Genomic DNA, 14,273 nt, shown 5'->3' with positions numbered 1-14,273 from the left:
ATTTATTTTTTTCTGTAATCTAGTGTGATTTGTTTATTAGCACAACTTATAATTTTCAAATAGTAATGAGTTCAGTAAGTATCATACATATAAATTGATGTATGCCCCTCGGGAACAGCCCGTTTCACACACTTCATTTTCCATACAGTTAAAAAGAATATTTGAGTAAATCTTTTGAAATTTAATACTACTTTTGGATAATTACTCGTAAACTTCTTATGTTTCGTGTTATTAATCCAAGATCCTGGCAGGTTGCTGCCCATCAAGCGAAACATCATGCTGTTCGTCGATTGACAACAGAAGTACCGGCCTCGGGAAATCGAATAGCTGATGTAGCCTTTGCATTTGAGTAATTATTTTTGTGTTCTTTGACTGATTTGAAAGCTAACCACTCGAAGTATTGATGGTGTCCTTATTCGAGGAGGAAAAGGCTTGACCGAAGGGACTAAGACGTATGCATAGTTCGTCATAACACTTTTACTTACTTTTAGCTTGCGTTTTCTTCAAGAGCACAAAATCCCGTTCATTCTGCTCACCAATGGAGGTGGAATGCATGAAACAACACGGGCCGAGCGCTTGTCTAAGCTCTTGCAGATTAGCTTAAAGGAAATTGACTTTTGTCAATCGCATACACCGTTCAAGAACCTTAAAGATAAATACAAGCATATACTCGTTCTCGGAGGAAGCGATGACAGCGTACGGAAGACAGCTGAGATGTATGGTTTTCCAAGCGTTATCAATGAGCTCGATGTAATTGCTAAGCGTGGTGCACCATTTTGGCCCTTCACATCTTTTACAGAAAGTGATTTAAAGAAAGCTCGTGACTTTGACTTGAATCAACCAATTGAGGCCGTGTTCACCTATGTTGATCCAGTAAGATTTGGACTCGATTTGCAACTAGTTATGGAAATGGCTCAATCGAAGAACGGTATTTTAGGAACTGTATCCGAAACAAATGAAGAAGGACCCGATATTTATTTTTCAAAGTAAGCTCCAAACAGACGCGCTGTGAAAATTTCAAATGTGTTTTTATTTTGCTTACATTTTTAGTGCTGATTTGGTTTGGCCAAATGAATACCCACTTCCTCGTTTGGGACAAGGCGCATTCGCTTCTTGTTGTGAAAAGATCTATCATGAGCTTACCGGAAAGCAAATGAAATTCACTAAATATGGAAAACCCCATAAAATTACTTACGATTATGCTACTAATATCCTTGAAGCAAAGAGAAAGGCCTTAAACATTCCCAATTTTCCAAAGGAAATCTTTATGGTTGGTGATAACCCTGAAAGTGATATTCGCGGAGCTAATGATTACGGGTGGACCAGTATTTTGGTTCGTACTGGTATATTCCAAGGCGCTGACAACAGTCCCAAATATCCTGCTAAGCATGTTGCCAAAAATGTTTGGGAAGGTATGCGGTGGGCTCTTTCTCGACACGTGCCTGGTTCAAAGCTGGATAAGACAATGAATGGTATTCGTGGTTTTCACAATTCTTCTAAACCACCTACCGTCACTGAAAAACGTAATGAAAAAAAGGGCTTTCAATTGCCCATTCGTGAGAATGTTTTTACATTGCCTAACATGCTGACCCTGTCAAGGCTTTTCTCATCTCCACTGATTGCGTTTCTTTATGTAAACGACTATGCGAAGGCAGCTGCTTGTTTGTTTATGTATGCTGGATTTACCGATTTGGTGGATGGCTATCTTGCTAGAAAGTTTCACATGCGAAGCGTCGCCGGAACGGTTTTGGATCCTCTTGCTGACAAGACTTTAATGACGTGTTTGACGCTTTGTTTAGCATACCAAAACTCAATGCCTGGTATGGTTTTCCTTCTGTACTTTTTTTATTAACCTTTACAGCACTATTGGCTGGCTTAATCATCGGAAGAGACGTTTTGCTTGTGTCCATGGTCTGCTTTCTTCGATACCTAACCCTTCCATCTCCGAAAACTTTAAGAAAATATTTTGATTTTAGCCTTCCAACCGCTGAGTTACGGCCTACGAGGATAAGCAAGGTATGTTTATTTTCATTATTTTATTGTTAATAAAGTCAGTGGAATACTGCTTTTCAGTTGATGTTGCTTGGTCTTTTAATTACTGAGCCGATATTACCTATAGACATTGAAATCGCCAAAACACCACTTTTGTAAGTGAGATTTAAATTTATCATATTAAAACTACTAGGATCCCATTATTAACATATGTTTAGTTTTCTAGTTGGATGTACAACAATTGCTTCCGGAGCTTCCTATATTTTAAGTCGCAACACATTTCGTATATTGACTTCGGTGAAAAAATAGTAATGGAGGTCTCTTCAGGAAGTAAAAATTAGAGGTTAAAGGAAGGCGGTATTTTTTTTGTCTCTCTTAAAATTGAATATAAAAGGAATTACATCGGCTTATAATGAAAAGAACCAGGTGCTATTATTAATTGGAATTTTTCCATCTTTAGTTATGCCTTCGACAAATGAATTAAATGAATGAATTCATACGAATTTTTAGACAGTACTTAAACATTCTTTACGAGCAATTGTAGGTATCAGTCCGATGTTACTTGGTCCATAAGAAGTAACGCTTCTACTCAGACTTGCAAGCTTTGTACTTCAAACACTCACTTGCTAAAGTCTCTGTCATAGTGTATTATATGGCACGTTTGTCCTTTTATTTGGCATAAACAGAAAAGAGAACATTTCGTAATTTTTGGTAACAGTGTTGGTAAGACTGTACTAGAAAAATGGACAAGTCGGCGTTGTCTGCTTTGCAGAATGAAAAGCAGAAAAGAAATGTCCGTGATGTGGAGCTTTCTCGTCCTCGAAAGTTCTTTACATCTAAAGATTTTGGAATTGTGATTTTGCTTACAGTTGTTGCATTCGCTATCCGAGTTCAACGTTTAATGATCCCTTCTAAGGTGGTATTTGAAGAGTTAAGATACGTAAATTATGCTCTCGATTACGCGTCAAATAAATTTGTTATGGATGTTTATCCTCCTCTTGGAAAATTATTGCTCAGTTTTGGTCTAACTTTCTTTAATTCCGATCCTAATCTTGCTGGTGTAAGTTCCACAGGACAGGAATTTCCTTCCATTGAAACGGCCAGGCGCCTCCGTCTTATCGTTGCTGGTTTTGGCTCCCTTTTGATACCCTTAATGTATGGTAATGTATATTTCTCATCAAACTCCAAATCTGCCGCTTTCCTAGCCTCCGTTTTTGCTATGTTCGACAACGGATTAATTACAATGAGTCGCTATGTTATGATTGAAATTCCCACTTTATTTTTCATGGGTTTGACTTCCTTCTGCTGGATGTATTATGAAAATCAGCAAAAAAATCCTTTCTCTTTAAAATGGCACTTGAGTCTTTTATCTACTGGTATCAGCCTTGGCCTTGTGATTAGCACTAAGCTATCAGGACTGTTTACACTCATATGGTTATTGGTTTTAGCAGTTTTCCATCTTTGGAACTTACTTGGTGACCTCAGTGTACCTATCACTCGTATCATTCGTTACGGATTCAACTATGTAATCCATCTTGTGGGTGTCCCTATGGTTATTTACCTTGCTGTATTTACCGTTCACTCAGAATTAGCTGTGAAGTCTAATACTTACGATTCATTTTTAACTCCTGAGTACAAGTACGCATTGAAAAATAATGATTTTGGAGAACAATATGCAGATGTGGCATATGGTTCATTGGTGACAATTCGTAATGCAATCCCTGAACATGGTTACTTGCATTCAAACGAACTCGTATATCCTGAAGGCACTGAGCAACAGATAGTTTCATTGACAGACCATCCCAATCAGAATGCTCTTTGGATTATCGAACATGATAGTCCTCATCAAAACAACCGTGAAAATGTCGAACTACTGGAAGACGGCAGCATAGTTCGTCTTCGCCATATCATGACCGGAAGAGCTTTGCATTCTCATGATCATCGACCTCTTGTGAGTAACCATGACTGGCAGTTAGAAGTTTCTGGTTACGGTGGTTTTGGTTTTGAAGGAGATGGAAATGATTTATTCCGCGTTCAAATCCTTGAGCGTCCTTCTCGTCATGCCTCTTCCAATGGAACAGTTGAAGCATTAAATACTTATTTCAGATTGATTCACATATTTACCAACTGCGAATTGATGACTTCTCATCGCCGCCTTCCCGACTGGGGCCAAAATCATCGAGAAGTTACATGTTGCAGAAATTGTATCGAACGAAGTACAACATGGGTTATCGAATCCAATTTTCACGATGCAATGCCATCGAATGCTAGAAGAATAAAGTACAGAAAGCCGAGCTTCTTTGAAAAATTTGTAGAAGCGAACAAGTTGATGTGGATAAAAGACCGAAAAATGGGAGACGGACATGAATTTGAAAGTCATGCTTTAACCTGGCCTTTCTTGTTAGGCCCTTTGAGATTTTTATCAGATCAGGGTCGTCAAGTTTATTTTTTCGGTAATCCCGTTGTTTGGTACAGTGTGGTTTCTCTGACTCTTTTCTTTGCATTGGTAGTGCTATTTTTCATTGTAAGATGGAATATGGGCTACAATGATGAAGGTCCCAATGTTAATCACTACTTGTATAACATTGGCAAATTTTCTCTTGGTTGGTTAATTCACTGGGCTCCTTACATTTTAGAAACGGATCGTGTATTCCTCTATCATTACCTTCCAGCCTTGTATTTTGGAATAGCGGCGCTTGGTGTGGCCTGGTCATTCGTCGGAGTTGTAATCTTAGAACGCCGCCCTGTGTACTCTTTTATTACAACAGCATTCATTGCTTTGATGATCGGTGTTTATTACCTCTACAGTCCTTTTACGTTCATGACTCCTTTGACCCAGTCGTCATGTCGTTCTCTTGAATTGAAGGGGTCTTGGAATTTCAAATGCAATAACTATATGGAATCCTTACACCAATATGATTCTGACATTAATAGTCCTGCTTTCTATGAGCGTGCCGCTCCTCATCCTTTTGTGTATAGTGATGCTGCTGAAAATTCAGATTCTGAAGTTCCTCTGAAAGAAAACCTTGGGGTATATTATCCAGTTTGGGATGCCCAAGTAGAGATGGGCTACAAGGTTGCAGCTGAGGAAAAGGCCGCCATGGAAGCGAAAGAGAATGCTGAACAAGCTGCATCAGCTGAATCCACTTCAGTATCTTCTGAAGAGACTTCAAACAGTGAGTAATCACAGTAATTATGCGATCAAAGCTCGACGATAATAGAATTCTCGAGTTAAAAGAGAATTTTGAAGTAACAGATTGGTTACAGAGCTCCTATATTCTGAATTTACGATTTTTACTATGAAAAGTGTGTTTTCCATTTATCCCAAAATATTAGTTGATGAATGGAAACTGTTCTTATAAATATTTATGTAGAATTTGGCTATCTTTTGCAGATAAACAAAAGGACCGTTTACCTGTTGGTAATAGGATGAGTTTTGTTTTTTTTTTCTTTATGTCTAATTTTAGACGTGGCATTATTACATATCTTCGTAAATGTAATATTATTTTATTTACTTATTCTTTTCTAGAAAGGATGTGCAATGGTAAGAGAATAGACTTACAGTAAGAGGGTAGACCGCGATACGGCTTCGTTGTAACTATTGCGACTAGTTGAAGCAGCCTAACTGCTCAAGATCGACAGGTAATGTAGTCCGTGTTCTTCCCAATCTCTTAGAGCAAATGGTATCATGTATACCTACTTTTTACTGAACTCTGAGTCAAATCATCTAGGACATCTGAGAAAGTAACATGACTTGTTCGTGGGAAATGAGTTATAAATCAGCAAAGAGCGTGATACAGAAGTTTTAAACTACTTTGCGGTCTTTTTTCTACGTCTGTAAACAGATAATAAAGAGATATCATACGAAGAATGAATGAAAATCGAAAGCTTTTTGTTGGCGTACCTAATATACCACGCTCAGCATCGAAAGTGTAAAAATAAACTATAAGCTATCCATATATACAAGCATAAAAGCATCTGATTCCACTGAAAACATATGCTGCGATATTTTGTAAACAAATAAATCGCATTGTTTACGGATTTGCAAGTACATGCAAGATCCACATGATGTTACTTGTTTTTCAGGTAACGGTCGAATGTTTCCAGAATACCAACTACGATGAGCCCAAGCATTGGGCTTTGTAGACATGAAGTTGTTGGGCATAATCGAACCATCCATGCATTAATTTGTCTTTTACTAAATGCTATAAAAGTGCTTTCTTCTTTTCCGCCTATTTTGTAGAGATTGAACTTTGCTGTTGAGACAGTGCTTTGACCTGTAATTTTTTCGCTCTTTTCTTTTTTCCTCCTAATAGACGGTCGCCTTGCAATGGTTTCAGAATCTTCAAGTAAACTTAAAGTCCTTTGTCTTCATGGTTATGGAGAAACAGGGAATCTGTTCTCTGTAAAAATGCGCGCTTTGCGTGAACATATGGTCAATGATATCGAACTTTATTTTCCTACTGGTCCCATCAAACTCTCAAACGACAAAGGCCAAGTTGACTATTCTGATGAGGACTCTGAGGATTCGTTACATGTAGCCTCTACCACCTGCGGATGGTGGAGAATTGATGAGTACGGGGATTCCAAAACTTTAGAACCAAAAATCTCATACGAGCATCTTGCTTCCTATATACGCAAGCACGGTCCTTTTGACGGTATCATTGGCTTCTCCCAAGGTTCAAATTTAGCTGTCAATCTTGCGATGTTTGTTACCCTCCCAAAATACCAAGAATATTTTGGTCAGAAGGACTTCCGATTTGGTATCTTTTTTAGCGGTTATTATCGTGCACTCTCTATTAATGGAGAAATTCATGAAATTAAATTAAAAATTCCCACTCTGCATTTCCTAGGAAAGTATGATAACGTTTTGTCTACCGAAAGTTCTTCGACCTTAATCGAAGTCTGCGAAGATTCACAAGTTCTATTCCATCCAGGTGCTCATCACATCCCATCTCCAAGTGCTTACGTTGAGGTCACTGCTGACTTTATTGATTTTTTTGGCCGCGAAGATTGGCCTGTCGTTTCAAAAAAGATATCTCTCATTATTCCCACACCTAAACCAAATCCTCTTTCTGTCTCTCAGTACTCTAATATGAATCACCCTGGAAGTAACAACAATCATTTAGAGAAGGAACTTATTTCAAAAATCGTATCTCGAACCTCTAAGAATGGACTTAACATTGTTTTAAGCAATCTTCAAACATTCAACGAATATGAAGATATTCTAAAGAGGAGGGTGTTCTCACTTGTAATCACTGATGGCCAGGAGCCCCAGTCGTTTGATGCTTCTGTTCACTATGTTCCTACCTTCAAACAGGCGTTAAGCATATTGAAGGCAAGAGAGAGTTCTTTCGGTCATGTTTTTGTTATTGGTGATAAAAGGTTGTTGACTCTGGGTTTAATGTGCCGTTGCACGAAGCGCATTATTGCCGTAACTGGTGCCAAAGACAGATATCAAATGAATACCCCGGTAAGCAGCATCACACACAGTGCACCTTTCTTGGAATACAGCAAAGAATGGTTACAGGCTAAATCATCACAAATCCGACAATGGACTGGACAAAATAGACTGAAGCATTTGAGTAAGGACGAATCTGGTGAGCCGATTACCATGAAGTTACAAATGTGGGAACGCTTATGATTGTAATATACAAATTGTACTTGATGGATCTGTGTCCCTAGAATCGCTGTTTACACACACCATTCATGCATAGATAAAAAGACGGACCACCGTTCAAACTCATTGATATCCTGATCCTATAATTATTGTTTGACATTTATTCTTTTTAGTTACTAGAACGATTTTTGATGAAATGACATAAAATAATTCCTTTCAGCTTAAAGGCCTTTGTGCTTTTTATTATTATTAACTCAGAGAGCGTTTAAGTCTTTAGAAAACTCATTAAACAAAGGTATCAATCCATGGAATTAATCAAAGACAAAAAACGAAAAGAAAACACTCATTTTGACTTTCACGTATATGTTTAAAACAATATCCTGTAGCAAAAATACTCTATAAAAACCCCAAAATATAAAACCTTTTAATTTTCACGCCATTGGAACTTGCACTTGGTACAGCGGTAAAAAGTACTCATTGGCTCATCAGCACTTCGAATTTGAAGTTGGAAGAAGTAAGCACGATTATTGTCACATTTGCTATTATCGCATGCCACTTCTGTTTGTTGATTCGATTCGAATGCTTCATCACCTCCTAACACATCATCAATTTTCTTTTGTGGAAATTCATGTCTGCTGTAAAGCAAAGCTGAAATAGGAAATTGATAAGGGCATGTTTTACAGTCAAATGCATTACGACCTTCTTCGTCAATGGCTATCACAAGATGATTTCCGCAGGTTGGGCAAAATTGCATTCTTTCTCTATAGGCTTTTTACCAAGGTGTTCTAAATTTGTTCTTTCCTAACTTCCGACGTTCTTTTCTACAATTTTCTTTCTTTGAGCAATACTCTTTCTTCTATCCAGGTTTTATGGAGACTGCATGATTTTTGCTTTAGAAAGAAAATTATGTATAATGAGTTACAATGTTTGTTTACTAATCTACACGTTAAATAGTAAACAAATCATATTTTTTTAGTTTAAACAGTTTAAATTGTTACTGCAAAAATTGTTAGATGTTTTAGAGTTGTAGCAATACTTTTGTCTTGGAAATTTTATTCGTAAAAAAAAAAAAAAAAAAAAAAAAAAAAAAAAAGAACTCACTGATATACATATATCGCATTTGCGATAACATCTTACTTACTTCTGATCCTATAAGAGACAAAATAAAGCTTTATAATCTTTCTATTCACAGCTCAATTTTTTCTTTTCATGGAACGAATTCTTAGGTCGTATCTTGATTAGCTTGTAAGGATCCTTTTTTGTTTATTTATTAAGCCAAAACTATTAAATCTCGGTAACGTATTTAAAAACGAGGATACTCGAGTTTCCGTTAAGCTCCATAGCATGGATTGTTCAAATTCACAAACACGACCCTTTACGTGACTGTTTTTTTAGGTGTGAAATTCTTGACTTCAGGCCGTACAGCTTTCTTTCTCCATACCAAGCAATTTGCAAGAATGGTTCGTCAATCTGTCCTCTCCGACTGTTTGAACAACATCGTTAACGCTGAGCGTCGTGGACGTCGTCAAGTGCTTATCCGTCCTTCCTCCAAGGTCATCGTCAAGTTCTTGACTGTCATGCAAAAGCATGGTTACATTGACGAATTCGAGGAGATTGATGACCATCGTTCTGGCAAGATTGTTATTCAATTGAACGGTCGTATCAACAAGTGTGGTGTTATCTCTCCCCGCTTCAACATTAAGCTCAAGGATATTGAGAAGTGGGTCAACAACCTCTTGCCCTCTCGTCAAGTCGGTATCATTGTTTTGACCACCTCCCGTGGTATCATGTCTCACAACGAAGCTCGTGCCAAGGATACTGGTGGTAAGATCCTCGGTTTCTTCTACTAGACTCAGTAGCCGTTCTTTGTGAATAAAAAGCCTTTGACCTTCTTCATTTTGTTTGCGACTTGCTTTATTCTTTCTTGTAGTCTCATGTAAGAACCTCATTTAGTATAAAAATGTAGATTGTGATAGATATTCCTTTTTGGCGTAGATTATGCTGATGCCGATGTTGAAAATTACCGTATATTACTCTTTTGGAACATATGAACCATTGAAACAGGTTAAACGCAAATGAGAAGCCAAGAGGTATTCTGCAAAAATTAACAATATACTATAAAAACACATTTGGTTTTATCTTACCTAGTCTACTTCATAGTCATTGAAAAGACATATAACTCGTAGGAACTCGGATCTCAGTATCATTGACCATTCTGATAATTGCAATTCTGTTATAAGAAAAACGTTTTGACCACCAAAATTTTTAATATCTCTTAAAATTAAAGATCCCTTTTTGTTAAAGGTAAAATAACAAAAAGTAAATATTATAAAGCAATGGATGAAGTCTTGCATTCTTTCCTAGAAGGAAAGCTTTCTAAAGAACAATTTCAGGCAACATTGGCTTTACACTACACAAACGAGCAAGGATTATACGAAGAATTAAGGAGTTGTATTCAAATATGTATCCAATCTGGTAGGGATGAGCGCACGTACGAAGCTTTTCATCATTTACTGGACATGACAGCAGGTATATCTTCTCTTGCAATTCGAAAAAGCCTACTAGAATATATGTATGCACAACTCTCGCCATTAGAAGGTATCCGGTCCGAACTATTAGCGAAGTGCAGTTTACTGCTTGCTGCCGTTTTTGAAGCGGAAAATGACTACGAAAATCTTTGTAGCGCTTTGGAAACGTTAGAAAAACATGCAAACCTGGAAACTGATTTAGAACAACTTTTATTGTTAAGAATTCGATTAGGAGAAAACTATATTAAGTTTGGCAAACCGGAGAAAGCAATTCTTTTGATGCGGACAAGTATGCCAATTGCACACAAAACAAATGATCATCAACTGTTAATGGAGCTTCAGCTATGTAATGCAAGGGCTCTAGATGAAACGTTGCAATTCTTAGACGCAGCCAGAAGTTACTATAAAGCTCTTCAGTATAAAGTTCCGGGGAATGAGATTGTTTTCCTTGAGAACCTAAGTCTTGCCATACAATGCCTGTTTTTGGCAACTCCTTCTCAAGTTGTTTTGCAGTTCCTACAGGAACTATCTTTACTTCCAAATGTGAAGGAATTACCTCTCTATCCATTTTTAAATAAATACCTTAAAAGAAATTTTGTTACACCGGAAGATGCAAACTCGATCTTGCCATTCTTACTTCCCCACCAAGTTCAGTACATGCATACCCTCATAGCAAATCCAAAACATTTTTTGGAGACAAATCTTCTTTTCGTATCGGATTTTTACGAAGTTGCATCTTTGGAGAGTCTAGCAAAAATCTTTGGCATTACAACGAAGGAATTGGATTCTGTATTAACAAATATGATTTTTCAACATCGAATTCGAGTTACCATTGATCAATTTGCTGGCTATGTTTCCTTTCTACCTAATTCCGAAAAACCTTTAAACCGTCCAAATTACATCGAGAATCTTTCCCAAATACTAAATCAATACGGATAAATTCTATCTGGACTAATTGTACTGAACGAGGTGATTTTACGATAATCATCGTTTTATTAATACAAGATTTTGGAAAGCAGGAGGATGATAACCTATATATCTGTCCTATTACCCTGTTTATTCCATTCCTATTCCCATGTTAATTTATCTGTCTATCGAAATCAATAATAAAGTTTTATAATGAATATTTTTCTTGGTTTTTCTTTGACCTTGTTTTGCTCCGAGCTGATGGGTCATCATATGTTTGTTTACATGAAACTTGTCTACTGCACTTACGCAAAAAGCTGAGCAAATGGAGGATTTTGAGTTAATTCGAAAACAAGAAGCAGATCCGTATTATTTTCATCCTTGTCTTAAATTTGAAGAGCACATCGTCGATGGATTTCTCTCAATTTGCAAGGCCCCTCCCCCTTTCTCCTTCGTTGCTTCTCAGGCTCGTAACAAGCGATCTGTAGGTGCAGTCAGTATTGATCACTTCCCTCCTCTAATAAATGAACGAATTTTTGAAAATAAGAAGAAAACTGGGTTCTTTGATTCCCAAGCATACTCCTCTACCGATCCTCAAGAATTACCCTTGACGTTTGAAAGAGACACTTCGAAAGCTAGACATAAAAGGACTCGACAGTTGCTTCTCAAGGACAAACGAGAAAGGTATTGATCGAATATTCAATTAAAATTATTTTAAAAAGAATATCTGAGCTTACAATTTCTCCTAAAAAGCTGTATTTACATTTCATCCAGCTGTTAACGAAATTGTCCAAACTCCTAAATTGAAACTAACGACTTCTAAGATGACACGCAATTCAAAGTCTCCCCAAGTAATGTTTGAAAATTCCATTTCCCCTTTAGACATACTCTTTTTGAGAGGACTGTACCTGTTTATAATTAGAAAACCTTTTTCAAGGTTTTTACTGCTTTGATAATATAGAAAGCAGTTTTCCTCTTTGGCTTAGCTGTCCTTTCTACAAAATAAATAGTGGGAAGTTGGTTTTTTTTACTACCGAATTAGAGCTGTTCCTTCATTTTGTTTTACTTCTTAATTAATTAATTATAAAAAAATTTGGAAAATCATCTCAAAAGAACAATTTGCCTCATTCTCACTTTTCTGTAAGGATTTACGATCTGTAAAGTTTTGATTGCTGAAGCAAACTAAAACTAACGAAATCTCATAACGAAGTTGTACGTTTGCTTATTTAAAGGTTAACTCCTTTCTCGGATTCGGTTTTGTAAAGGTGTTAGAACTGGACATAACTTTCACTGTCTGTGTACGATATCATGAGCAAAAGAAAGACTTCTACCATTACAGATTTTTTTCAAAAAAACAATTCTGGCCGTAATATATGGGGAAACGAAGCCGCTGCCATCGAAGCATCCCAGAAAGAGGCCAAAACCAAAACAAACAGTTTACAAGTAGAAGGAATAAGTCCTGAAGCTTTAGAACGATTTAATGATCCTTCGATAAAGCTCGAAAATGTGGAACCTCCTCAATGGACTCCTCAAAACGAAACTGGTTTTTTAGAACCTATCAAGTCCTCTAGTTATGAAAATGAAAAGGTCAGCATGCCGGAGGTAATGCTCTGCCCTGTTTGCCAGATAGATTTTAGTACCCTTTCTGTCGATCCTAATGAACACGTGAATGCTTGTCTCGATGGTCGAACTCCCGAAACTTTTGCTAAAAATGCGAAGAAGAGGCTCTTCTTGTCTTTGGAAAGTTCAAATGATGCTGATACCATTGTTGTTGATCCTAGAAGTACGCCTACCGTGGATGCTAACAAACCTATAAAGAAGTCGAGTCTTGCTCCTTTCTATAAGATTATGCCATACAACATGCCGTTTGCTGTTGATGCTTTCAGCTTTGGAGATATTGACGGTGTTGAAGCTTACTTTTTGTCTCATTTCCATGCTGATCATTACGGTGGATTGTCTTCAAAATGGGAACATGGCCCAATTTATTGCTCGGAAGTCACTGGAAATTTACTCGTCAATATCCTTCACGTGGATGAAAAGTACGTGCACAGACTTTCTTTAAACGAACCTCACAACATATTGGGTGTTACGGTCTATCTTATTGATGCGAATCATTGTCCCGGTTCGGCAATGTTTCTCTTTGAAACTCTTCATGAAAACAAGACGAAGAGAGTCCTTCATTGTGGTGATTTCCGGGCTTCCAAAGCACATGTTACGCATCCTGCTTTAAAAGATAAAACCATTCATAAACTGTATTTGGATACTACGTACCTAAACCCAAAGTATACCTTCCCTGCACAAAAACATGTTGTTGAAGCTTGTGCTCGCAAAGCGCTTGATGTGAAGAACGCTGCCAATTCAAAATTGCTGGTTGTTGTTAGCACATACAGTATTGGTAAGGAAAAGGTGGCTGTAGCCATTGCGAAATCACTTTCTTCAAAAATATTTGTGGTTCCTAGAAAACGACTTATTATTGAACAACTTGGCGATCAGGAATTACTGGATTTATTAACGGATGATCCGACCCAAGCGTCTGTTCATATGGTAACGATGGGTGGTATCCAGCCCAGTTCTTTATTGGAATATCTGGAGCAACATAATTCGTTTGAGAGAGTGATCGGGTATCGGGTTACTGGATGGACGTTTCAACCCCTTGAAAAACGAGCTGATCTTAGCAGTAATCTTGACTCTATAATTTCTCGGCCACCAAAGTTTGTATCTCACGACTTACGAGCAATGAGAGGAGCAAGCGAGAAAGTTGCTGCATTTGTAGCACCATATAGTGAGCATTCTAGCTTTTACGAGTTGACTATGTTTTGTCTTAGTATGAATATCCTTACCACTATTCCTACGGTTAACATGGGGAGCCAACGATCTCGTGAAAAAATGCAAGTATGGCTAGACCGATGGGCATGGCGTCGCAAGAAACAAGGCTTGCTTTCCGTGGACGATACGAATTGGTAATAAAAAGTAGACTTTTGGTTACATAGGGATAACATTGGGAAAATGAAATATAGCATTTAGCATACTCTATGAATATATTTATAAAAGAGAGAGTAAGGTTCAGTGTATGGACATGATAGAAGTAATTAGTTATTAGATACTAATGCGGGAAATAAAGCATCGATTTAGGCTGTCAAGGCAGCGAGCAAGGAAAAGAAAAACTGGAAAGTGGTACAAGAATTTATTTATTTATTTGAAGTGTGTTTGGTGATCGTACTAAAAGC

The 14,273-nt window shown here is 37.4% G+C and overlaps 8 protein-coding genes across 8 annotated transcripts; 7 read left to right on the top strand and 1 right to left on the bottom strand.

Moving 5' to 3' along the window:
- Nucleotides 1-45: 45 nt before the first annotated feature.
- Nucleotides 46-2,473, top strand: SOCG_02205 (cardiolipin synthase/hydrolase fusion protein). Its single transcript, XM_013160699.1, has 7 exons — nucleotides 46-349; nucleotides 399-452; nucleotides 492-986; nucleotides 1,051-1,820; nucleotides 1,862-2,016; nucleotides 2,056-2,147; nucleotides 2,211-2,473. The coding sequence occupies exons 1-7, from the start codon at nucleotides 219-221 to the stop codon at nucleotides 2,299-2,301; spliced, it is 1,788 nt and encodes a 595-aa protein (XP_013016153.1). The 5' UTR covers nucleotides 46-218; the 3' UTR covers nucleotides 2,302-2,473.
- A 120-nt stretch (nucleotides 2,474-2,593) lies between these two features.
- Nucleotides 2,594-5,556, top strand: SOCG_02204 (O-mannosyltransferase Ogm1). The gene has a single exon (XM_013160698.1). It carries the CDS (start codon nucleotides 2,735-2,737, stop codon nucleotides 5,174-5,176), a length of 2,442 nt encoding a protein of 813 aa, XP_013016152.1. The 5' UTR covers nucleotides 2,594-2,734; the 3' UTR covers nucleotides 5,177-5,556.
- Nucleotides 5,557-6,071: 515 nt separating this feature from the next.
- On the top strand, nucleotides 6,072-7,872 carry SOCG_02203 (serine hydrolase). Its single transcript, XM_013160697.1, has one exon. It carries the CDS (start codon nucleotides 6,323-6,325, stop codon nucleotides 7,634-7,636), a length of 1,314 nt encoding a protein of 437 aa, XP_013016151.1. The 5' UTR covers nucleotides 6,072-6,322; the 3' UTR covers nucleotides 7,637-7,872.
- SOCG_02202 (DNA-directed RNA polymerase III complex subunit Rpc11) lies at nucleotides 7,674-8,466 on the bottom strand. Its single transcript, XM_013160696.1, has one exon. The coding sequence runs from the start codon at nucleotides 8,364-8,366 to the stop codon at nucleotides 8,037-8,039; it is 330 nt and encodes a 109-aa protein (XP_013016150.1). The 5' UTR covers nucleotides 8,367-8,466; the 3' UTR covers nucleotides 7,674-8,036.
- A 519-nt stretch (nucleotides 8,467-8,985) lies between these two features.
- SOCG_02201 (40S ribosomal protein S15a) lies at nucleotides 8,986-9,481 on the top strand. The gene has a single exon (XM_013160695.1). The coding sequence runs from the start codon at nucleotides 9,070-9,072 to the stop codon at nucleotides 9,460-9,462; it is 393 nt and encodes a 130-aa protein (XP_013016149.1). The 5' UTR covers nucleotides 8,986-9,069; the 3' UTR covers nucleotides 9,463-9,481.
- A 467-nt stretch (nucleotides 9,482-9,948) lies between these two features.
- Nucleotides 9,949-11,079, top strand: SOCG_02200 (COP9/signalosome complex subunit Csn4; the record flags this gene model as incomplete). Its single annotated transcript, XM_013160694.1, has 1 exon — nucleotides 9,949-11,079. One exon carries the CDS (start codon nucleotides 9,949-9,951, stop codon nucleotides 11,077-11,079), a length of 1,131 nt encoding a protein of 376 aa, XP_013016148.1.
- Nucleotides 11,080-11,371: 292 nt separating this feature from the next.
- SOCG_02199 (uncharacterized protein) lies at nucleotides 11,372-11,737 on the top strand (the record flags this gene model as incomplete). The annotated part of the gene is made up of 1 exon (XM_013160693.1): nucleotides 11,372-11,737. The coding sequence occupies one exon, from the start codon at nucleotides 11,372-11,374 to the stop codon at nucleotides 11,735-11,737; it is 366 nt and encodes a 121-aa protein (XP_013016147.1).
- A 119-nt stretch (nucleotides 11,738-11,856) lies between these two features.
- Nucleotides 11,857-14,066, top strand: SOCG_02198 (DNA 5' exonuclease). Its single transcript, XM_013160692.1, has one exon. It carries the CDS (start codon nucleotides 12,355-12,357, stop codon nucleotides 14,008-14,010), a length of 1,656 nt encoding a protein of 551 aa, XP_013016146.1. The 5' UTR covers nucleotides 11,857-12,354; the 3' UTR covers nucleotides 14,011-14,066.
- The last annotated feature ends 207 nt before the right edge of the window (nucleotides 14,067-14,273 follow it).

Source organism: Schizosaccharomyces octosporus, assembly GCF_000150505.1.
Source record: "Schizosaccharomyces octosporus yFS286 unplaced genomic scaffold supercont6.1, whole genome shotgun sequence".
Lineage (NCBI taxonomy): Eukaryota > Fungi > Ascomycota > Schizosaccharomycetes > Schizosaccharomycetales > Schizosaccharomycetaceae > Schizosaccharomyces > Schizosaccharomyces octosporus.
Note: the sequence above shows the minus strand (reverse complement) of the source record. Positions and strands in the feature narration are given on the sequence as shown.